Source organism: Helianthus annuus, chromosome 12 (genome assembly GCF_002127325.2).
Source record: "Helianthus annuus cultivar XRQ/B chromosome 12, HanXRQr2.0-SUNRISE, whole genome shotgun sequence".
NCBI classification, from domain to species: Eukaryota; Viridiplantae; Streptophyta; class Magnoliopsida; order Asterales; family Asteraceae; genus Helianthus; species Helianthus annuus.
Genome location: NC_035444.2, coordinates 100,161,981 through 100,187,874, shown reverse-complemented (window position 1 = coordinate 100,187,874; position 25,894 = coordinate 100,161,981). Strand labels below are relative to the sequence as shown.

At 37.9% G+C, this 25,894-nt stretch overlaps 1 protein-coding gene across 1 annotated transcript; it reads right to left on the bottom strand.

The window, feature by feature from the left end:
- Window positions 1-462: 462 nt before the first annotated feature.
- LOC110895887 (laccase-17) lies at window positions 463-2,877 on the bottom strand. Its single transcript, XM_022143274.2, has 6 exons — window positions 2,723-2,877; window positions 2,500-2,651; window positions 2,146-2,390; window positions 1,929-2,057; window positions 882-1,832; window positions 463-795 (listed from the first exon to the last, which is right to left on the bottom strand). The coding sequence occupies exons 1-6, from the start codon at window positions 2,810-2,812 to the stop codon at window positions 665-667; spliced, it is 1,698 nt and encodes a 565-aa protein (XP_021998966.1). The 5' UTR covers window positions 2,813-2,877; the 3' UTR covers window positions 463-664.
- Between the last annotated feature and the right edge of the window lie 23,017 nt (window positions 2,878-25,894).

Below are 25,894 nucleotides of genomic sequence, written 5' to 3'. Positions count from 1 at the left end.
GTTTTTGGGGGGTGGGGGTGGGGGGGGGTTAGGTTTTTTGGGGGTTTTTTGTGAGGTATAGTTTTTTTTTGTTTTTTTTTTTTTGCCGGGGGGGGGGGGGTGTTTAGGTTTTTGGTGGTGATGTAGTGGGTTTAGTTTTAGGTTATTAGACACTTGTCACTCTATAAATTCTTCTTACACTTCTTACAATTAGAAGACTTTGTAGAATAACTTGACCCAGTACAGTACATACAAAAGTTAGAACAAATCTAATATAAAAGATAAGAAAAAGTGTAATGCTTATAAAATAAGAATGTTCTTCTACACATCAGCTTTCTACTTGTTTTGAGAGTACGTAATCATGTCAATGATCATCTTTTGTTTAATTTCTTTTGTCGGATATATGTTTATCGATTTTATGTTGGAATGTGGGATATCCAAAGAAAAGCTTAACCGGAACATGATCAAAATTAGCATGCCATCTCCATTAAAGAAAATATTTTATAAAGAATGTTTCGCAACAACTATATAATTACATTCAACAAGTGAAAATTTGGATGTTATATCAAATGAATAGCCTTCGACTCTGGTAGCTAGGCAACTCTTAGGGAAGTAAATTCAGTATGTAAAAATATGCAATCCGGCGAAACTGTATGTTAAAAAGATTGAACAGAAGCAGCCAAAATTAGCACTTTGGAAGATCCACTGGTGGAGGTAAGAGCTTTTGGTTTGGAAGTTTTCCATCCAAGACAAGCCAAGCCATCTTCAAACCCCAACTTGTATGAACTTCCAAATGGCAGTGCATGAACCATACCCCTGCTCAACACATAAATTATCATCCACGAGAACTTAGGATATATTTGTATGTAGGAAACAGGTCTGCATTATTCATAGAAACAAACCTGGGTTATCTGCAAGAAACCGTATAGCAACCCACCCGCCAGAAGGGACACCAACCGTGTTCCTTTCAATAGGGTCCACAAGATTGAAGTTCTTAGGGTCCTTGTTAGGATGATAGTTTCCAAACCCTTGACCAACAACAAAGAAATTGAAGCCATGGAGATGAAGAGGGTGGCTTTCAACGCCAAGAATGCTAGTATCTTGCAAGACCAACTCGACACTAGTATTAAATGGAAGAACCATAAGTTTTGTACCATTGCTCACAAAGGTATTATTTGGAGGAGTCCCGGTATAGTTAAACCAATGAAATGGGGTGATAGGGAAATAAGGACTATAAACACCCTCTGATTGACCAGAATAATGGGACTGGAGAAGGGCAACACTTGGCTGTACAAAGGACACATTGTTAATAGACGCAGCGAACCTGGTTCCATTTGGGCCTTGGCAAGTTTTATTTTTTTCACAAGGACTGGTACCAAGTCCTACAGTGAAAAAAAGATGTCTGTCAATCTTCTGTGGAACATTAGCTGGAAACTGAGCACTCGCCAAGCTTCGAAGCCTATTTGAAAATTGCGTCACGAATGACGTGTCATTTAAAGGTGGTAATGCTGGTTTAAAGAGTGGCAGATTTTTCATGGGAATGGACGACTCATATTCAAGAATACCAGCAACAGTGGAATTGTCAAAGGTTCCTTGTCCTGTTACATATGGTCTTGCAGACATAACAAAGTTGGCACCAGGAAATTTCAGTTTGGTCTTAAGGAGGACATTGGTGGTTTGACCAGGAGCTAGTATAAGTGTCTCAGTGTCGAAAGGTTTTGTGTAAATGGCATCAGCTTCAACAACTGTGAGGGTGTGGTTTGCTATGCTAAAAAAGAGTTCATCGTTGAGTGCTGCATTGATGAGTCGAAGTAGGTATGTCTTCGCGTGCTTAACCTTCAGTTTGAGCGTATCTGCCAATTTTGATTACGAAAGTCTATGGTGATATCTGTATATAAGTATGCATATATATAGAGTTGAAACACACGCGTACCAAATGCTACAAGTACCTTTAGCAGAACAGTTATAGAAAGGACCAGGAAGCCCATTGAAGGTATAGGCGTCAGAAACGTTTGGACCTCCACCAGTTTGTGTTGCTTGGGCAATTATGGCTTCTGGATCCGTATTAAACCATTCTCCTACAGACATCATTTTCTATCTCATGCTAGGCAACATTATTATAAAATACCATATACAATTTAAAAAGTTGACATGATAATTTGTTACCAAAGATGATGGGAACTTCTTTATAGGGCTTTGTAAAAGGGTATGGGACACTAAGCTTTGGGAGAATGATAAGAGGGCCATAGAGACTCGCTCGTAGCCATGATATATGTGCGTGCCAAAACAAAGTTCCTCTTTGTCCGATGACCGTATAGTTATACACATAACTCTGTCCCGTTTGTATGGGGCATTGCGTTACGTAAGCTGGCCCATCTGCCCAACCACTCCGTAGCTGACGGATACCATGCCTGAAAAACATACACCGAACAATATAATATATATCGCAATTACGTACATGATAAATAGGATCTAATATTTTACTGTTAGAATTACAAAATATGTTTATCTATCCAGTACCAATGGATTGTAATATTATTGGAGACGTTATTGGTAACTTTGATAAGCAAGCGGTCACCCTCCCGAGCTACGATGCGTGGACCTGGAAATTTCCCATTCACCGTCACCATGCTCCTCGTGTGGCAAAGCCTTGTCACATTTTGCAGTTGGATCTGCGCGCAGAAATGTGTGTTATGTTGCCTTACGTATACAATAAAGAAACTAGCATGTTAGATATATATACATTAAACTCATAGTGCCTGGTAGTGCCAGCAACAGAATACACCGAAACAAGTAAGGTTATCGCAACCAATGTTCTCACAACACCGACCATCCCTCTCGTTCAAGAAGCTGCAGAAATTAATCTTTAATTTGTTAAAATCTGCATATGATCCAACCGTTGAAAGCTGAATATATATATATAGGGTGGGTTGGTTGGCTTGGAGAATAAATTACAAATTCTAGGATTGACCACCTAATCTATTGTTGTTGGCATGCAACTTTAGAGTGCCAAGAAAGAGAGGATTTCCACCCTGTTTATTCAAAATCTTTCCTTTGTCGTAAGGACTTAGTAGTTCAGTATTATTATCTATTTATTATTATCCTTATTATTTCCCATTTGTAAACCAAACTATACAAGTTTCTTATATTCAATATAAGAAAATACCATGAATGCTTAATTAATTAAACTATTGTTGTCACGTTTTAAGAAATGACCTAATTTTGGAAGACTATTACTAGTGAGTATTAGACTAGTGGTCTAGATATATAAGTAGTTTATAATAGAGGGTATTAGAATGTAATTTAGTTATCTATATAAACTATTGTAATCAGCAATTATAATTGAATACAAAAATATTACGTTTGATTTGGTATCAGAGCCTAATCAAACCCCTCTCCAAATCACGGCCTGGAGCTAACCCTACTGCCTCCAATCTACAACACATACATCGCACAGTTCAAAAACCCTTCTGCGACCTTCTGGAAAATACAGCAGACATCGCACAGCAAATACAACAGCAGCAATCAACTCTTCAGGTAACCTAACCCTAATGGCTGCCATCACTTTATTTACTAATCAAGAAAAAGCAACCCATCAATCTCACAAGTTTGCGTTCTCTCTTAAACCTACAAATTATGGATATTGGAAGCAAATGCTTGAACCCTTTCTAATTTCTCATAACCTCTTCGGTTATGTAGATGGAACGATACCCTGTCCACCTTCTAAAGTCACCACAGGGACCACTAGCACCGACAATCCAAGTTATAGTCCATGGGTGAAGAATGATGCTCATGTGCGCTTACTGATCACATCTACCATCTCTGAGGAATCGTTTCAGCATGTCCAAGGGCAGACCTCTCGTGAGATATGGCTGTCTCTTGAACGTGCTTATGCGCCGGTTTCCTCATCTCATGAGTTCACCCTTAAAAGTCAACTTCTTCGAATAACTATGAAAAGTGATGAAAAACCTGCAGAATATTTAAGCCGTGCTCAGGAATATGCAACCGCTCTAGCAAACATTGGTGAACCAATGAAGGATAAGGATCTTGTCATGCTTACGGTTACCGGTCTTCGTGAGGAATATTATGGTCTCAAGTCAAACCTTTTAACCCGTACTCCACCGGTCACTTTTGGTGAGCTTCATGGTCTTATTAGTGACCATGATTATATGGTTACTAAACTTTTACCAACACAACCAACCAATCCACAGGCTCTTATGGCCACAACCCCATCCAAACAACCACAACTGAATTTACAATCCATTCAAACACAAATCAGTAACTTACAACTCATGGCTACACAACTTGGCAACCAATTGAACCCGACTGCTGCCTCTACCCCACCACAACCGTCGCAGGCCTACTATGCTCCTCGGTCCTCAAACAATAACCGAGGAAGTCGTGGAAATTCAAGGGGTTCCTACAGGGGTAATTATCGCAACAACAACACTGCTCGCAACCGTGAAACTGGTAGTTCACGTCAGTTCTCTTGGGCATCTACTCAAAACACCGTGTATGGTCACTGCAACCGTTGCGGGATTGGTCATCTACCATCTCAGTGCCCAAATCAGTCTTCTCAACCACGCACCCAGTCTCAAGCAAATTATGCTACTCATTCTGATGCTGGTTCACACCGGAGCTTTAACTATCTTCCTGATACCGGAGCTAATGATCACGCTGCCACAGATTTTGAAAGCCTTGACAACTCTGAGGCCTACTATGGTAATGATTCTCTCTTTGTTGGTAACGGTCAACCCTTACCCATTTTAAACATTGGTTCGACAAAAATTTATTCCCCAAATAAAACCCTCACGCTTTCTAATGTTCTTCATGTTCCTCAACTTAAAAGAAATCTTTTATCTGTTCAAAAGTTTTGCGTTGATAATAATGTTTTCTTTGAGTTTCATGCCTCTTATTTTGTTGTGAAGGACGAGTCTACACGCACCATCCTCCTAACGGGTCCAAGTGAACATGGATTGTACTCCCTTCGCCTTCCTCAGCTCAAGTCTCTTCCTAAAGTCGCCTTTACTGCCTTCAAAGCATCGTCCACCATTTGGCATCAACGACTTGGACATCCTCATGCTCAAGTTTTCCGTTCTATTGTTTCGCATTTTCATTTACCTGTTTTAGACAAGTTGTCGTCTTCGTTATGTACTTCTTGTCAAATGGGCAAGTCTTCAAAATTATCATTGTCAAACTCCAATTTTCATAGTGCTAATATTTTGGACTTAGTTTATTGTGATGTTTGGGGTCCAACTCCTACTTTATCATTTGATGGTTATCGATATTTTTTATTATGTGTTGATCATCATTCGAAATATATGTGGTTCTACCCATTAGCTCGTAAATCTGATGCTTATCATAACTTAATATATTTTATTAAAATGGCAGAAAGGCAATTTAACACTAAATTAAAAAGTATTCAGTCTGATTGGGGAGGGGAATTTCGCACCATTGCTTCGTTTTGTCACAATCTTGGTATAGTTCATCGACGCTCTTGTCCTCACACCAGTGAACAAAACGGCACTGTTGAGCGTCGTCATCGTCATGTTGTTGAAACCGGCCTTGCTCTTCTGGCTCAATCTCATCTTCCTCAACGTTTTTGGCATTTTGCATTCGAAACAGCTGTTTATCTCATAAATCGTCTTCCATCCCGGGTCTCCTCCAACAAATCACCCTTTGAACATATTTTCAAACGTCCACCAGATTACTCCTTTCTTCGGGTTTTTGGATGTCAATGTTTTCCCTACCTTCGTCCTTACAATAATCACAAAATTGAATTCCGATCTACTCCGTGTATCTTTCTTGGCTACAGTCCTGTTCACCATGGTTATCGGTGCCTTGATCTCACAACTGAAAGGGTTTATATTGCTCGACATGTTCGTTTCAATGAACATGTTTTCCCTTATCATGCCTCACCCATAAACTCTAACCCACCCCAACCTGACAACCTTAACGTCTCCTCTTATCCTATTGACCCTGACCTACCAGAATCTACTCCTGACACTTCTGCCCCAGCCTTCACTACACCAAACGCAACCACCTCGGCAGCCGATACCACCCAAACTGAAACCACTCAAACCGGTACTACCCAAACCACCCACACCGAAACCAACCCAGCCACCACCTCAGCCGAAACTCCTCCCAATCCTGCCCCAAGACCTCGTCCAACACACCTTAGGCCTAATCCGAAACCAACAAACCGCTATGATCCCACTGCCTATATGGCTACCAATTTACCTAACCTACCTGTTGAACCTACTTCCTTTACCGTTGCCAATACCTCTAAAGAGTGGCGTCATGCCATGGCTGAAGAGTTGGAGGCACTTCATAAAAATGGTACTTGGTCATTGGTTCCTCCTGTTAAAAATGCTAATGTGGTTGATTGTAAGTGGGTCTACAGGTTGAAAACAGACCCAGCTGGAAAAATAAGCAGGTATAAAGCGCGACTCGTTGCAAAGGGTTTTCATCAACAGGCCGGAGTTGATTATCATGAGACATTTAGTCCGGTTGTTAAACCGGCTACTATTCGTACCGTATTGTCTCTAGCTGTCACTAACAACTGGTCACTTCGTCAACTAGATGTTCAGAATGCATTTTTGCATGGTGATCTTCAAGAAACTGTTTACATGAAACAGCCTCCTGGCTTTGTTGATTCTAACAAACCTGATTATGTGTGTCGTCTTCACAAGTCTTTATATGGGCTCAAACAAGCTCCCCGGGCGTGGTTTACTCGCTTGTCTATGGCACTTCAACAACTTGGCTTTTCCGGGTCTAAAACTGATCCGTCGTTATTTATTCTCAACAGGCGTGGCACTCTTGTGTATATTCTTGTGTATGTTGATGATATCATCATCACTGGTAATCAACCACAAGCTGTTACCAATATCATCAATAGGCTTAGTTCATTATTTGCAGTTAAAGATCTTGGCAGGCTGCATTATTTCTTGGGTATTGAAGTGGTAAATCATAATGACAACTTGATTCTTTCGCAACGAAAATATATTTTGGATGTCATACATCGAGCTGGCCTTTCTCAATGCAAACCAGTCGCCACTCCTATGGCTACCTCTCATGTTTTACTCCCTGACGATAGTCCTCTTTTTAATGATCCATCACGGTATCGTCAGGTTGTTGGTGCACTTCAATATGCTACTTTATCTCGCCCAGACATTGCCTTTGCGGTTAATAAAGTGTGTCAATTCATGCATGCACCGACCGAAAATCACTGGGCTGCGGTTAAACGTATCTTGCGCTATCTTCATGGCACGGCTCAACTTGGCTTACTTTTCAGTCGCGACTCTAGCACTAGACTACATGCTTTTTCTGACTCCTATTGGCATCAAGATATACAGGCTTACTCAGATTCAGATTGGGCTGGTTGCCCTGTCGATCGTCGATCCACGGGGGGATTTGCTGTATACTTGGGATCTAATCTTATTTCATGGACTGCACGGAAACAACGGACTGTATCTCGATCTTCCACGGAGTCAGAATACAAAGCAATTGCTGATACTGTTGCAGAACTAATATGGTTGAAATCTCTTCTTCAAGAACTTGGAATAGTGAATCGGTCGCCTACACTTTGGTGTGACAATCTTGGCGCAACCTATCTTTCTGCCAATCCTGTATTCCACGCACGTACTAAACATGTTGAAGTTGATTTTCATTTTGTCCGTGAACAAGTTGCTCAAGGGAAATTAAATGTCAAGTTCATTGCAACTAATGATCAAATTGCTGACGTCTTTACCAAGCCCTTATCTTCTCAGAGGTTTATGTTACTACGGTCCAAGTTGCAAGTCGTTCCCCGCCCTCAACTTGCGGGGGAATATTAGACTAGTGGTTTAGATATATAAGTAGTTTATAATAGAGGGTATTAGAATGTAATTTAGTTATCTATATAAACTATTGTAATCAGCAATTATAATTGAATACAAAAATATTACGTTTGATTGTGAGGGTTGCATGGGACATGTCTTATACAAGGAATTTGACATGCATGTGGTTATTTCTTATTGTTATTGCAAGTTTTTGACCTACGTGCTGTTTTCACCAAAACAAGAGTTCCAAACATAAATTAGTTATGTCAATTGGTTAATTATAAAGACTTAAAACTATTCTGAAAATATAGTTTTAATCTTCATCAGGGGCGGATCTAGTTAATGAAGTGCGGGTTCACGCGAACCCGCTCAGTTTCGAATTCTTAGTAGATAGGTATATAAAAAATATGGGTTGAACCCATAGATAAAATGTGGTATGAACCCATTCACAAAAATGAAAATGGCTCCATGGTTAAGCTTTCACTCTATTTAACAACAGGTATCTAGTTTGATCATATCCTTGAAACATGTTATTCTAAGTATTTTTTCTTAAGTTTCCTTGTTTCTTTGAAACCCAAATTAGGGTTTTATATGCCATCGACTAATTTGTTCCCAAATTGCTCCAATTTCTTTTTTTTCTTTTTTTTTTTTTTTGTGAGTGTTCCCAAATTGCTCCAATTTCTTTTTTTTTTTTTTTTTGAGGTAAACTTCCAAATTCTTTACTTATCTTTGTCCTTTGATTCTATTATATGATGAATATATTTTTAATTTGTTGAAACTTGAATCGATATTATGTATTATGTAAAAATGTGTAACTGATTAGAAATGTAAAATTGAATTAGATGGCGAAAATGTAAAAGTTAATGATTTATTGAAACTTGAATAGTTCATAGTTTGAATCTTATATTTATGTTTTATGGAGGATTATATTCTAGTAATCATTCAATTTATTCGTGACTCCGATTACAAATCCTTTTCTTTGGCAAATCTTTTTGTTTATATGCTTAATTACTCATTCTGGTCTGTATATGTTAGTCAAAGTACTCTTCGAGGAAAATGTAAGCTATCTTGAATGATTCCATAGCTTTAAGTTACAATCAATACATATAAAAACAATGAATTGTGAGCATCAATAAGAAATAAATATATTTATATATGGATGGAGTGTGACGTGTAAAACGATATTGGTTTTAGTTCTTTCTTGTAAATGTAAAGCATTAGTAGGTAGTTTTTTTTTTTAAGTTCTATTTATAGAGTATTTTTATTATATGATAAACCACCCGACCCGAACTGTTATACCGACCCGATTTTTTTTATATTTTGTTCTACGAAATTGGATCATCTAAAAAAAGTGAATCCACTAGAAAAAATCCTGGATCCGCCACTGGTCTTCATTAGAACGTATGTTTTTATGTTTCATCCGAAAGTTCAACTTAATTCATCCAAAGTTTCAAGTCAAGCATCAGATGATTCAAGTTATCACTATACGGACATACTTCATCAGGTTTTGGTTGGTTTCTCAACTTGGAGTTTCCAACTTGTGTGGGCCTTTTGTCTTCGTCATCCAACGTATGTGTTTCGGACGAGAGTTTTATGTTTTGTGTGAGAGTTTGAGTTTAAAAACAAGTTACTTTTCATGTAGTTGGTTAGTTTATTATCATGTCATTGTTTCACGTGTATATATAGTATAGATATGTTCCTTGTAATCTTATTTCAATTAAAGTGATAATCAGAGAAATTACCCTAAACCTTGTTCAAAGTTGTCATGTGCGAAACATATGTTTGGATGATGAAGACTAACAAAAAGAAAGTCTAAATGATTAATTGTTACCTGATGGGTTTCACACACAGTGAAATTCTATTGAATTGATAAGTGGTAGAGATTAATTTAATCGTTCGAATAGAAAACATAGCTGGGTTGGGTATTATAAACATGTTGAATGAGTTAGACATGTTAAAATAAGAGGTAGAAACCAAAAGATGTTGGTTTAAATTTCACTTTAATAAGGCCTTATAAAGGGATCGTATGCCTGCTTGTCAAATGAAACTAGCAATGCAATTTACATTTTGGCTTAGGATAGTTCATGATTTTATCTTTGCCAGTAACTGTTCACGAGAAGTAAAAAAGCCTTAAGCATAAATGAATCAGCGTTTTCAAGTAGCTTCCAAAATATGTTCCCTTTTCGTATGTTACCTTTTTTGCATTCTTAACAAACATACTTGCGCGTAAAATAATATGTTCCCTTTTTGTTTTGTTATTCAAAGTGGTTGCGGAGAAGCTTGTTGTCGTCTACCTTCTATCTTGTTATAATTTTTTATTGACAAAAGATAACATACATCATATGGAAACAACCATAACATACATCATATGGATGAAAGGTTTATACACCATCACAAAATAAATACATAACAATGCCAAATACAAACCATAGTCGCATACCCATCCAAATTGGACATAAATACATCATAAATAAAAAAGATAAAGTGTCTACCAACAATCGAAAATATACAACCACAAACAAGAAAACATAAACATCTATGTTAGTGGAGGATGCATATGAGGCATAGGGAGAAACTCTGTCTATGAAACCTCCTATATCCTCTGTATCGAACCATCACCCAGATCACTCCTTGCTCCATCCTCTCCCTAAATCCTAATAAACCATTACCAGCACCACGTCTCTCATCACCAACCTCCTCAACCAAACCAATGACATGAGTAACAGCAACACCCCACGAGTTCTTCTACCCCTACGATGGCCTCTGCCCCTTGGTACAAGTGGCAGAGCAATGGACCAATGAGCGTCCAACAGGCTGTATCCGATCGTTCTCCACGATTAGCAATCGTACAGGAGACAAGAAGGTACATAAGGACGCATATGTGGCACCAATCAGTGAGTGCCGACATCTGCTCCATGATCTCCACTTAGCCACTGATGACAGACGAGACAACAAGGACAACGGTCAGACCACATGGATCCATTCAGCGTGCGCCAACTCCCTACTTGTCCAGAAGCACTAACAGCCGTAGCAGAGGGGACAAAACGGATATTCCTTGTTGTCGATTCCAGGCCCAAGGCCCATCAGCCCATCTCCTTCCATACCACTCCGGCTATAAATAGGAGCCTTCACCTCCAGGTTTAATCATCTGGTTCCTTGCTTTCTCACTCTTAATCACACACTTTTTTCCTTAAAGCATATACTTATTCTAAGGCTGGAGAGTGGTTACGAGAAGAACCCCCTATTCCCCTCCTCATAACGAGCTTAACGGGGTGTTTAGTGTTTACAGGATCTTAATCACCACAACTTGGAGAAGACCAAGAAGATTAACCTTATTTGTCGAGGCACATACCACGAACTAATCACCAGATTAGTTTGGTGTTTCTTCTTTGGCGCCCACCGATTTTTACAATCATTTTCATCTTCTTTTGCTAAGCTATTCTGTTCTCTCGATCAAGGGCTGATTAGGGAATCCCTTTTCCACCTTTTGGGGCACGCTCTTAGGTAGGCGCGGTGGGGGACATCTTTGTCACACCCCCAAAATCCGCACGCGTAGTATCACCGCTTGGAGGCGTGACGTGACCAGGATCGAGCCACCAATCATATTGAACAACGTAATTAAGTAAATAAAACCAACCACAATACAATTGGTGACCAAAAGAAAATAACCAACTTTAAGTTAACAGCGGAAGCATAAAACGTAAAACCCAAAACAAAAGTTTAATAAGTTCATAAAGTTTAAATGTTTAGAACGGGACATAACAGTCCATATCCCACAATGACCACTCCTTCTCGTGCAAGCTCCATAAGCATCTAAGGACCTGTAAGGCATGTAATAACGAGTCAACAATAAAGTTGAGCGAGTTCACATTTGGTTGTTTAGTTTTGCAAGTTTGTTTTGAAAACCGTAAGTTGTTTCGTAAACTGTCACGGCCCCCGACCCGGTTTGACCCGTTTCAGGAGCCGCGGGACAGAAATCCCGTGATATATATTTAATTGATTTTAGCAACGGAATTGTATCCTCGGGATCTTTTTAAAGCTAAAACTTTTCCCGATTATTTTATTTCACAACTCGGGATAAAACCCTGGTAATTTACAATAACAAGATTTTACTAAGAAATCTTTATTTTTAGAAAACATATTTCTTTGTTTTATAATGAGCCACTGTCTTAAGCTTGAAATGCTCCCCAGCACTTTTCCTGAATTACAATAGATCACCTGAAACATGTTTAAAAAAAAAGTTTTGTCAGCGGGAAATACTGAGTGAATCATTCTATTTATTTATTTAAAATGACTCGTTTATTATAATTTACAGTATTAAGAGTTTTTACATATGTTTCTGATATCTACCAACTACCCACAGTATTTGTCACTCGACCGGATCTGTGACTGTGGTCATATCACCATTGGCTGCCCCAATGAATGACGTATATCACTAAATTTTAGGTTCGCCCACCTAAAGTGATTAAAACAGTAGTAATGTGCACAATACCCCACATACTGGCTGTAATTTGGTGATTACATAAACTTAATCACTGTAATTTATAATTCTGAAAATAATTTGGAGTATTGTAAAACAATTGATAAAAAGAGAATGACTCACATTGCAGATTTAACACGGACAGAATATGATTTAGCCTTGTTAACCTAATTTAAATAATAATGCACACAAAACCGGGTTAATGATCAATACAGCATTTACGATAACTCACGAGATCAAATTCTCACAACGAACGACAAAGTGTGATACTTAAACATCCATCGAATTAACGACGAACAACAAAGTATCACCCTAAGGTGGGCGGCACTTAAACATCCATTGGATATATTGATCAGTCGGAAAATGAATCGTAATAGCGATCGAGTTATTACCCTGTTTTGCGGCAGCACTTCGTGATCAGTGTGTGTTTAATTGTAATACTATTGTGATATCTCGACGTCCACAGAGAGTTTTCACGTCGTTTTAACTTCAAAATGCAAGTGCCAATGTCTGCTATTTATAGTGATATTTGGGACTCCCTTACGGACTGTATGCCTGATCCCTTACGGTCCGTAAGCTAAGCAGTCTAATTATAGGCTGCCTAGGCTCGGGACTAGCTTGCATGAATTGACAGTTTTATTAATTTCTATTGTGACAACGTTTTTTTTAGAGATAATTATCACTAGGGTTTATCCCCCCCTGAGTTTTAGGGGCCCTGATCCTGATTCCAATTGTTCTGGAAATTTTAGGGTTAATGCAGAATTACTTGGGTGTCTCAATTAGTGTTTTCTTATTGACTAATTATCATCCTAATTATGGATTTTAATGAGAGTTGTTACATCCTCCCCACCTTAAGAAAAATCTCGTCCTCGAGATTTACTGAAATAGATGAGGGTATTTCCGCTTCATTTCTGTCTCCAGTTCCCAAGTGTATTCTGGTCCCCTCTTTGAATTCCATTTGACTTTTACCAGTACTAGTCGCTTGTGTTTGAGAAACTTGACCTTCCGGTCCTCTATTTGTAAGGGTTTTTCTATGAATTTTAACTTTTCATTTACCTCCACATCTTGAAGAGGTACTACCAGGGATTCATCTGATAGACATTTCTTGAGATTGGATACATGAAATACATCATGTACCCCAGCTAGTTCTTCTGGTAGTTGTAAGCGATAAGCTACTGGTCCTATTCGTTGGATCACTGGGAATGGTCCAACATATCTTGGACTCAGTTTTCCTTTCTTACAGAATCGTACTACTCCTTTCCAAGGAGAAAACTTTCAATAGTACTTTGTCTCCTATCTGGAATTCTAGTGGCTTGCGGCGATTGTCTGCATAGCTTTTCTGACGATCTCTGACTGTTTTCAATCTTTCCTTGATATAAGTTATCTTGTCTGTGGTTTCTTGTACGATTTCTGGGCCTGATAATTGACTTTCTCCTATTTCTGCCCAACATACGGGAGTTCTACACTTGCGTCCATATAGTGCTTCGAATGGAGCGGCTTCGATGCTTGAGTGATAACTATTGTTATAGGAGAATTCGATTAATGGTAAATGGTTATCCCAATTACCACCAAAGTCAATTACACATGCTCGGAGCATGTCTTCTAGAGTTTGGATCGTCCTTTCACTTTGTCTGTCTGTTTGTGGATGATATGCAGTGCTTAGATTGAGTCGGGTTCCCATTGCTTCTTGGAAGCTTGTCCAGAAACGGGAAGTGAAACGACTATCTCTATCCGATACAATGGAGAGTGGGACTCCATGTAAGGATACTATTTCATCTACGTACAACTTGGCTAACCTTTCCATACTAAAGGTTTCCTTCATTGGTAGAAAATGAGCAGATTTGGTTAATCGATCCACAATTACCCAAATCGCATCGTTACCTTTTCTGGTTTTGGGTAACTTAGTAACAAAGTCCATTGTTATGAGTTCCCATTTCCATACAGGCATTTCTAACTGTAGTAGTAGTCCTGAAGGTTTCTGGTGTTCGGCTTTAACTTGTGAACAGGTTTGACACTTAGATACGTATTCGGCTATATCCTTTTTCATTCCTATCCACCAGAAATTCTTTCTTAAATCTTGGTACATCTTATTGTTTCCTGGATGTACAGTATACCTAGATTTATGAGCTTCCTCTAAAATCTTTGATCTTAAATTTCCCTGTTCAGGTACCCAAATTCTGCTTTTGTGGAATTTCCAAATTCCATCATTTCCTTGTCCCAATTCTTTTAGGTAACCTTTCATTCCTTCACCATCATCCTTGATTGCTGTTTCCTGAATTTCCTTCAATTGTTCCATTAAATCTACTTGTAGATTTATTCTAAGAGCACGGACTCGCCTTTGCTTCTCATGATCCTTACGACTTAAGGCATCTGCGACTACGTTTGTCTTTCCTTCGTGATATTGAATATCACAGTCGTAATCACTCAGGATTTCCATCCATCTTCTTTGCCTCATATTTAACTCTTTTTGCCCAAATATATACCTTAAACTTTTATGATCTGTATAAACAGTAAACTTACTTCCATACAGATAATGTCTCCATATCTTAAGGGCAAAAACTATAGCTCCTAATTCTAAGTCATGAGTCGTATAGTTTTCCTCGTGCTTCTTCAATTGTCTGGAAGTATACGCAATTACCTTCTTGCGTTGCATTAACACACATCCGAATCCTAATTTTGAAGCATCACAATATACTTCAAAGTCTTCTGTTCCTTCTGGTAAGGCTAAGATTGAAGCATTGGTTAATTTCTGCTTTAATATTCTGAAGGCTTCTTCTTGTTTAGGTCCCCATTCAAACTTAATGGCTTTATAGGTTAGCTTAGTTAATGGTATTGCTATCTTGGAAAAATCCTTAATAAACCGTCTATAATACCCGGCTAAACCTATAAAACTTCTAATTTCCATTGCGGTTTGCGGAACCTTCCAATTGGTAATTGCTTCTATCTTAGCAGGATCTACGTGAATACCTTCATGATTCACCATGTGTCCTAAAAATTGTACTTCTTGTAGCCAAAATTCACACTTCGATAATTTGGCGTACAACTTTTCTTTTCTTAACAAAGTTAAGAGTGCATGCAAGTGCTGACAATGTTCGTCCTGACTTTTTGAATAAATAAGTATATCGTCAATGAAAACAATTACAAATTTATCCAAATATGGTTTACAGATCCTGTTCATCATGTCCATGAATGCTGCATGTGCATTAGTTAACCCGAAGGGCATGACTGTAAACTCATAATGTCCATACCTAGTTCTAAAAGCAGTTTTAGGTATGTCTTCTTCTTGAACCTTTAATTGATGATATCCAGAGCGCAAGTCTATCTTAGAAAAGTATTTAGCGCCTTGTAATTGATCAAAAAGATCATCAATCCTAGGTAATGGGTATCGATTCTTAATTGTAACCTTATTTAGCTCTCTATAGTCGATACACATTCTCATTGATCCATCTTTCTTTTTCACAAACAACACTGGTGCACCCCAAGGGGATGAACTAGGTTGTATAAATTCTTTGCTTAGTAATTCATCTAATTGTTTCTTCAATTCTAGCATTTCGGTAGGAGCTAATCGATAAGGTGCCTTGGCTAACGGTGTAGTTCCTGGAATTAGATGAATCCTAAATTCTACCTCCCTATCTGGTGGTAACCCAGGTAAATCTTCTGGAAATATATCTGGGTATTCTGAGACTACAGGAATTTCCTTAAGTTCTTTACCTTTAGTACTAATGATTACTGAAATCATATATACTATTCCTTGTTTTCGTTCATAATTAGCAACTTTCATTACTGATATTAACTTCAGTGGCTTTCGAGGTTTATCTCCTGTAATCATGATTACTTCTCCAGTAGATGCTTGAATTTCTATAGAGTTTTTATCACAAATGATTTGAGCATGGTTGGCTATTAACCAATCCATTCCTAACACAACATCAAATTCAGTTAATTTCATAGGTAATAGGTTTGCAGCAAATTTATGACCTGAAAGTTCTATTTCTACTTTCTGCAAAACCTGATTGATTTTTACTGAATTCCCATCTGCGGTTTGGACTGTAAAAATCTGCCTAATGGTAGTTAAGGGTAACTTAAGAGCTTGGCAGAATGAAGTATTTATAAAACTTTGGTTTGCACCAGAGTCAAACAATACTTTTGCATAAACGTCGTGAACTAAAAACGTACCGGCTATCACATCCGGAATGAGCTCTGCTTCTTGAGTGGTTAGCTGGAATGCTCGGGCATTCTTCTTAGTAGCTCCTTCGGTCGCCTTGGTTTTGTTGTCTACTGATTTGACTAACTTAGGACATTCTGTTTTGAAATGTCCGACTTCTCCACAATTGTAACAAATTATGGATTTCTTTCTGCAGTTTTCTTCACGATGTCCTATCGTTATGCAAAAATTGCAAATTTTATTACATTTTCCAAAATGTTTCTTTTTGCAAATTTTGCAGAATGGCAAAGTTGAAGATTGCCCTGCTCCTCTTCTCTTGAAACTACTATTACCCACCCTAAATCCTTGGGTAATTTTCTGAGCTAGTTCCTTCTTCCTGTCTTCATCTCTTGTGCGTATCAATTCATCAGTCAGAGTGTTAGCTAATTCTACGGCATTGTCAATAGTGCGAGGTCTCGCAGCCTTAACGATATTGCGAATTTCGCTAATTAATCCCCAAATATAGCGAGAAATGAGTACCGGTTCTGGCGAAGCCAGTGTTGGTACCACTCTAGCATATTCAAAGAATGTCGAAGTATAACCATGACAATCCACACCTATCATCCGATGATTTAGGAACTTATTTGCCATTTGTTCCTTTTCATACTCAGGACAAAATTTTCTTTCTACAAAATTCTTAAATTCTTCCCAAGTCATAGCATAAGCCCTATTTCTTCCTTTAGCTTGTAACACAGTGTTCCACCATTCGAGTGCTCCTTCTTTAAACAGGTTTGATGCGTACATGACCTGATCATCTTTGGCACACTTACTTATTGCAATTACTGCTTCGGTTTTCTCTAACCAACGCAGTGATGCAGTTGCCCCTTCATTGCCTGCAAATTCAGTGGGTTTACAAGCAAGGAATTCTTTGAAAGTGCAACCAGGTGTTGCAGCTTTCAGTTTCTTAGGGAGCGGCGTGTGCTGGGATTCATTATCATGATTAACATGATTATTGCCCCCGTTTATACTGTTACTGAAGTTATCTTCAGAAGTACGTTTACTAGGAATGATATGTTGTGGTTCGATTGGACTTTTTACAGCAGCAACGAATGCTGGAATAGTATTGGCTATCCCTTGAGCAACAATATTTTCAATATCTTGTCTAGTCATATATTGATCCCCTGGATGTTGCTCCGACTGATTAACCTCATTTACCGGTTCATTACCAATATTTGCCATCTAATAATATATATATAATTTTTTATTAGTATCTGATAAATAGCAATTATACACAAACAATCAGACAATTTATAATAAACGTATAGTCAAAACTATCGATTTCTCGATTTCATTTTATATCTGTTATAGTATGCATCACTACACACAAATATTTTACAAGGTTTTATTCGTAGTTATGTTACAGACTGATTTCACTATTACTTTTACTATTACACAACTATAGTTTTACCACCCTCCTATCTCTCGCCACTTGTCGTCCTAAAAACAAAGTTCCCTTTCATCATACTTCCAGGCAATTTGTCCCCCTATCTCCCTGATTCTATTTCCTGCATCCATCAATTCTTCACCATAATGACGAAGTTCTGCCATATTTTCGTTACTCATTGGTGGATTAGGTAGGGGTTCTGGATCGAATTGTGGAAGAAAGGAATAAGGGTCGTTGACAATATTTTGAAATTGCCAATCGTTCGTCCACCATTCGTCCATTCCTACAGGTTGAGAGTGGACTATTGGTTCTGAGATTGCTGGTTCAAGATTCATAGGGAGTGGATTTTCAATAGGAAAGGTAAAAACATTAGTATTGACAGGCTGAATAGTCTCACAGCTTGCCAATAGAAAATCTATTTCCTCTTGAAAAGTTATTCCCTGGTTTTGGTTGGAGCTCTCTCCAATTTCTATCTGGGTTGATCTAGAACCTTATCCTACTTCCATTTCTATATCTTTAGAATATTCCTTAAACTGTATTTCCATTTGCCTAGAATCTTTCTTGACTTCAGTTTCCATCTCTTGCTGTTTAGTACTTTCTTTGAGTACAATTTCTTTTCCTTTTTCTAAAGGGTTGTTTATTTTAGGAAGTTTCGTAGCTGGCTTTTTCCTACGTATACCACTACCCCATACATAATTCTTTGTTTTCTTTCGTTTTGGCTTTGTCAAAGGTGGAGCATTGAATTCTACAGGTTGTTCCACATCAGCAAAGTATCCAGTAAAATCTTTGGAAACTTCTACATTCACCGGGTAAAGATTGAGGTTCTGAAAGGCTTCAGATATCTCATTCATGCTGTGTAGCATATATGCAAAATGCACAAAAAGCTAAGTTAAAACTTTGGAACAAAGTTTAACAAATAAACATTGAAGTTTTATTGCACACTATTTGTACAAAATAACAGGAAAGAACACACTCGGATTTATTTATTTATTTACTGGGAAGTGCTATTACTAGACTTAGGGTTTTTAAAGATCTGCATGTTCTGCTACTGTGGCTAGCATATACAAATTTTCCCATTTCTCATCTAGCTTGTCTTCCCAAGGTGATTTATTGATTAATTCCTGGGTTTCCTTTTTAATCTTCTTTTCTCGGATTTGCTCTTTACTTTTCTTAATAATCATACTCCTTTTTCTAGGAGAAAGCGGTTTCTCATATTGTGCTTTTCGCACAAATATTCCTTCTTCAGGAATTATAGGGAGTTTTGAAGATTTAGTTTGGGATGAACTTCCCTCTTTGTAGACTGACCTATCTAATTTAAGATAGATATTTTGCAGCTTTTGCTTACCCATACTTTAACTAACACATAGTCAGTTTAATATAACACATAATCACATAATTGTAATCAGGAAAAATTAAGTATCTCTAAATACTTAATTAGCTTAACTCAGTGGCTCTGATACCACCTCATTTCTGTCACGGCCCCCGACCCGGTTTGACCCGTTTCAGGAGCCGCGGGACAGAAATCCCGTGATATATATTTAATTGATTTTAGGAGCGGAATTGTATCCTCAGGATCTTTTTAAAGCTAAAACTTTTCCCGATTATTTTATTTCACAACTCGGGATAAAACCCCGGTAATTTACAATAACAAGATTTTACTAAGAAATCTTTATTTTTAGAAAACATATTTCTTTGTTTAATAATGAGCCACTGTCTTAAGCTTGAAATGCTCCCCAGCACTTTTCCTGGATTACAATAGATCACCTGAAACATGTTTAAAAAAAAAAAGTTTTGTCAGCGGGAAATACTGAGTGAATCATTCTATTTATTTATTTATTTAAAATAACTCGTTTATTATAATTTACAGTATTAATGGTTTTTACATATGTTTCTGATATCTACCAACTACCCACAGTATTTGTCACTCGACCGGATCTGTGATTGTGGTCATATCACCATTGGCTGCCCCAATGAATGACGTATATCACTAAATTTTAGGTTCGCCCACCTAAAGTGATTAAAACAGTAGTAATGTGCACAATACCCCACATACTGGCTGTAATTTGGTGATTACATAAACTTAATCACTGTAATTTATAATTCTGAAAATAATTTGGAGTATTGTAAAACAATTGATAAATAGAGAATGACTCACATTGCAGATTTAACACGGACAGAATATGATTTAGCCTTGTTAACCTAATTTAAATAATAATGCACACAAAACCGGGTTAGTGATCAATACAGCATTTACGATAACTCACGAGATCAAATTCTCACAGCGAACGACAAAGTGCGATACTTAAACATCCATCGAATTAACGACGAACGACAAAGTATCACCCTAAGGCGGGCGGCACTTAAACATCCATTGGATATATTGATCAGTCGGAAAATGAATCGTAATAGCGATCGAGTTATTACCCTGTTTTGCGGCAGCACTTCGTGATCAGTGTGTGTTTAATTGTAATACTATTGTGATATCTCGACGTCCACAGAGAGTTTTCACGTCGTTTTAACTTCAAAATGCAAGTGCCAATGTCTGCTATTTATAGTGATTTTTGGGACTCCCTTACGGACCGTATGCCTGATCCCTTACGGTCCGCAAGCTAAGCAGTCTAATTATAGACTGCCTAGGCTCGGGACTAGCTTGCATGAATTGACAGTTTTATTAATTTCTATTATGACAATGTTTTTTTTTAGAGATAATTATCACTAGGGTTTATCCCCCCTGAGTTTTAGGGCCCTGATCCTGATTCCAATTGTTCTGGAAATTTTAGGGTTAATGTAGAATTACTTGGGTGTCTCAATTAGGGTTTTCTTATTGACTAATTATCATCCTAATTATGGATTTTAATGAGAGTTATTACATAAACCACGTGTTACCCAGTATCTTTGTTTTCCCCAAACCATATCCATAATTAGTGGGGGCTTCCCCATGTGAACCACTAGACCGTTACCATATCTTTATGGATTTTAATGAGAGTTGTTACATCCTCCCCACCTTAAGAAAAATCTCGTCCTCGAGATTTACTGAAATAGATGAGGGTATTTCCGCTTCATTTCTGTCTCCAGTTCCCAAGTATATTTTGGTCCCCTCTTTGAATTCCATTTGACTTTTACCAATACTAGTTGCTTGTGTTTGAGAAACTTGACCTTCCGGTCCTCTATTTGTAAGGGTTTTTCTATGAATTTTAACTTTTCATTTACCTCCACATCTTGAAGAGGTACTACCAGGGATTCATCTGATAGACATTTCTTGAGATTGGATACATGAAATACATCATGTACTCCAGCTAGTTCTTCTGGTAGTTGTAAGCGATAAGCTACTGGTCCTATTCGTTGGATCACTGGGAATTGTCCAACATATCTTGGACTCAGTTTTCCTTTCTTACCGAATCGTACTACTCCTTTCCAAGGAGAAACTTTCAACAGTACTTTGTCTCCTATCTGGAATTCTAGTGGCTTGCGGCGATTGTCTGCATAGCTTTTCTGACGATCTCTGGCTGTTTTCAATCTTTCCTTGATATGAGTTATCTTGTCTGTGGTTTCTTGTACGATTTCTGGACCTGATAATTGACTTTCTCCTATTTCTGCCCAACATACGGGCGTTCTACACTTGCGTCCATATAGTGCTTCGAATGGAGCGGCTTCGATGCTTGAGTGATAACTATTGTTATAGGAGAATTCGATTAATGGTAAATGGTTATCCCAATTACCACCAAAGTCAATTACACATGCTCGGAGCATGTCTTCTAGAGTTTGGATCGTCCTTTCACTTTGTCCGTCTGTTTGTAGATGATATGCAGTGCTTAGATTGAGTCGGGTTCCCATTGCTTCTTGGAAGCTTGTCCAGAAACGGGAAGTGAAACGACTATCTCTATCCGATACAATGGAGAGTGGGACTCCATGTAAGGATACTATTTCATCTACGTACAACTTGGCTAACCTTTCCATACTAAAGGTTTCCTTCATTGGTAGAAAATGAGCAGATTTGCTTAATCGATCCACAATTACCCAAATCGCATTGTTACCTTTTCTGGTTTTGGGTAACTTAGTAACAAAGTCTATTGTTATGAGTTCCCATTTCCATACAGGCATTTCTAACTGTTGTAGTAGTCCTGAAGGTTTCTGGTGTTCGGCTTTAACTTGTGAACAGGTTAGACACTTAGATACGTATTCGGCTATATCCTTTTTCATTCCTATCCACCAGAAATTCTTTGTTAAATCTTGGTACATCTTATTGTTTCCTGGATGTACAGTATACCTAGATTTATGAGCTTCCTCTAAAATCTTTGATCTTAAATTTCCCTGTTCAGGTACCCAAATTCTGCATTTGTGGAATTTCCAAATTCCATCATTTCCTTGTCCCGATTCTTTTAGGTAACCTTTCATTCCTTCACCATCATCCTTGATTGCTGTTTCCTGAATTTCCTTCAATTGTTCCATTAAATCTACTTGTAGATTTATTCTAAGAGCACGGACTCGCCTTTGCTTCTCATGATCCTTACGACTTAAGGCATCTGCGACTACGTGTGCCTTTCCTTCGTGATATTGAATATCACAGTCGTAATCACTCAGGATTTGCATCCATCTTCTTTGCCTCATATTTAACTCTTTTTGCCCAAATATATACCTTAAACTTTTATGATCTGTATAAACAGTAAACTTACTACCATACAGATAATGTCTCCATATCTTAAGGGCAAAAACTATAGCTCCTAATTCTAAGTCATGAGTCGTATTGTTTTCCTCGTGCTTCTTCAATTGTCTGGAAGCATACGCAATTACCTTCTTGCGTTGCATTAACACACATCCGAATCCTAATTTTGAAGCATCACAGTATACTTCAAAGTCTTCTGTTCCTTCTGGTAAGGCTAAGATTGGAGCATTGGTTAATTTCTGCTTTAATATTCTGAAGGCTTCTTCTTGTTTAGGTCCCCATTCAAACTTAATGGCTTTACAGGTTAGCTTAGTTAATGGTATTGCTATCTTGGAAAAATCCTTAATAAACCGTCTATAATACCCGGCTAAACCTATAAAACTTCTAATTTCCATTGCGGTTTGCGGAACCTTCCAATTGGTAATTGCTTCTATCTTAGCAGGATCTACGTGAATACCTTCATGATTCACCATGTGTCCTAAAAATTGTACTTCTTGTAGCCAAAATTCACACTTCGATAATTTGGCGTACAACTTTTCTTTTCTTAACAAAGTTAAGATTGCATGCAAGTGCTGACAATGTTCGTCCTGACTTTTTGAATAAATAAGTATATCGTCTATGAAAACAATTACAAATTTATCCAAATATGGTTTACAGATCTTGTTCATCATGTCCATGAATGCTGCAGGTGCATTAGTTAACCCGAAGGGCATGACTGTAAACTCATAATGTCCATACCTAGTTCTAAAAGCAGTTTTAGGTATGTCTTCTTCTTGAACCTTTAATTGATGATATCCAGAGCGCAAGTCTATCTTAGTAAAGTATTTAGTGCCTTGTAATTGATCAAAAAGATCATCAATCCTAGGTAATGGGTATCGATTCTTAATTGTAACCTTATTTAGCTCTCTATAGTCGATACACATTCTCATTGATCCATCTTTCTTTTTCACAAACAACACTGGTGCACCCCAAGGGGATGAACTAGGTTGTATAAATCCTTTGCTTAGTAATTCATCTAATTGCTTCTTCAATTCTAGCATTTCGGTAGGAGCTAAGGTGCCTTGGCTATCGGTGTAGTTCCTGGAATTAGATGAATCCTAAATTCTACCTCCCTATCAGATTTTCATTACTGATATTAACTTCAGTGGCTTTCGAGGTTTATCTCCTGTAATCATGATTACTTCTCCAGTAGATGCTTGAATTTCTATAGAGTTTTTATCACAAATGATTTGAGCATGCTTGGCTATTAACCAATCCATTCCTAACACAACATCAAATTCAGCTAATTTCATAGGTAGGTTTGCAGCAAATTTATGACCTCAAAGTTCTATTTCTACTTTCTGCAAAACCTGATTGATTTTTACTAAATTCCCATCTGCGGTTTCGACTGTAAAAATCTGCCTAATGGTAGTTAAGGGTAACTTAAGAGCTTGGCAGAATGAAGTATTTATAAAACTTTGGTTTGCACCAGAGCCAAACAATACTTTTGCATAAACGTCGTGAACTAAAAACGTACCGGCTATCACATCCGGAATGAGCTTTGCTTCTTGAGTGGTTAGCTGGAATGCTCGGGCATTCTTCTTAGTAGCTCCTTCGGTCGCCTTGGTTTTGTTGTCTACTGATTTGACTAACTTAGGACATTCTGTTTTGAAATGTCCGACTTCTCCACAATTGTAACAAATTATGGATTTCTTTCTGCAGTTTTCTTCACGATGTCCTATCGTTTTGCAAAAATTGCAAATTTTATTACATTTTCCAAAATGTTTCTTTTTGCAAATTTTACAGAATGGCAAAGTTGAAGATTGCCCTGCTCCTCTTCTCTTGAAACTACTATTACCCACCCTAAATCCTTGGGTAATTTTCTGAGCTAGTTCCTTCTTCCTGTCTTCATCTCTTGTGCGTATCAATTCATCAGTCAGAGTGTTAGCTAATTCTACGGCATCGTCAATAGTGCGAGGTCTCGCAGCCTTAACGATATTGCAAATTTCGCTAATTAATCCCCAAATATAGCGAGAAATGAGTACCGGTTCTGGCGAAGCCAGTGTTGGTACCACTCTAGCATATTCAAAGAATGTCGAAGTATAACCACGACAATCCACACCTATCATCCGATGATTTAGGAACTTATTTGCCATTTGTTCCTTTTCATACTCAGGACAGAATTTTCTTTCTACAAAATTCTTAAATTCTTCCCAAGTCATAGCATAAGCCCTATTTCTTCCTTTAGCTTGTAACACAGTGTTCCACCATTCGAGTGCTCCTTCTTTAAACAGGTTTGATGCGTACATGACCTGATCATCTTTGGCACACTTACTTATTGCAATTACTGCTTCGGTTTTCTCTAACCAACGCAGTGATGCAGTTGCCCCTTCATTGCCTGCAAATTCAGTGGGTTTACAAGCAAGGAATTCTTTGAAAGTGCAACCAGGTGTTGCAGTTTCAGTTTCTTAGGGAGCGGCGTGTGCTGGGATTCATTATCATGATTAACATGATTATTGCCCCCGTTTATACTGTTACTGAAGTTATCTTTAGAAGTACGTTTACTAGGAATGATATGTTGTGGTTCGATTGGATTTTTAAAGTAGCAACGAATGCTGGAATAGCATTGGCTATCCCTTGAGCAACAATATTTTCAATATCTTGTCTAGTCATATATTGATCCCCTGGATGTTGCTCCGACTGATTAACCTCATTTACCGGTTCATTACCAATATTTGCCATCTGATAATATATATATATAATTTTTTATTAGTATCTGATAAATCGCAATTATTCACAAACAATCAGACAATTTATAATACACGTATAGTCAAAACTATCGATTTCTCGATTTCATTTTATATCTGTTATAGTATGCATCACTACACACAAATATTTTACAAGGTTTTATTCGTAGTTATGTTACAGACTGATTTCACTATTACTTTTACTATTACACAACTATAGTTTTACCACCTTCCTATCTCTCGCCACTTGTCGTCCTAAAAACGAAGTTCCCTTTCATCATACTTCCAGGCAATTTGTCCCCCTATCTCCCTGATTCTATTTCCTGCATCCATCAATTCTTCACCATAATGACGAAGTTCTGCCATATTTTCGTTACTCATTGGTGGATTAGGTAGGGGTTCTGGATCGGATTGTGGAAGAAAGGAATAAGGGTCGTTGACAATATTTTGAAATTGCCAATCGTTCGTCCACCATTCGTCCATTCCTACAGGTTGAGAGTGGACTATTGGTTCTGGGATTGCTGGTTCAAGATTCATAGGGAGTGGATTTTCAATAGGATAGGTAAAAACATTAGTATTGACAGGCTGAATAGTCTCACGGCTTGCCAATAGAAAATCTATTTCCTCTTGAAAAGTTATTC

Excerpts from the sequence above, each read along its gene's own strand:
- LOC110895887 (XM_022143274.2), bottom strand. The coding sequence starts at position 2,812 with ATGGTCGGTGTTGTGAGAACATTGGTTGCGATAACCTTACTTGTTTCG. Across the intron at positions 2,652-2,722 it reads CCAGGCACTATGAGTTTAAT|ATCCAACTGCAAAATGTGAC; the intron begins GTATATATATCT and ends TTCTGCGCGCAG. Across the intron at positions 1,833-1,928 it reads CTATAACTGTTCTGCTAAAG|ATACGCTCAAACTGAAGGTT; the intron begins GTACTTGTAGCA and ends CAAAATTGGCAG.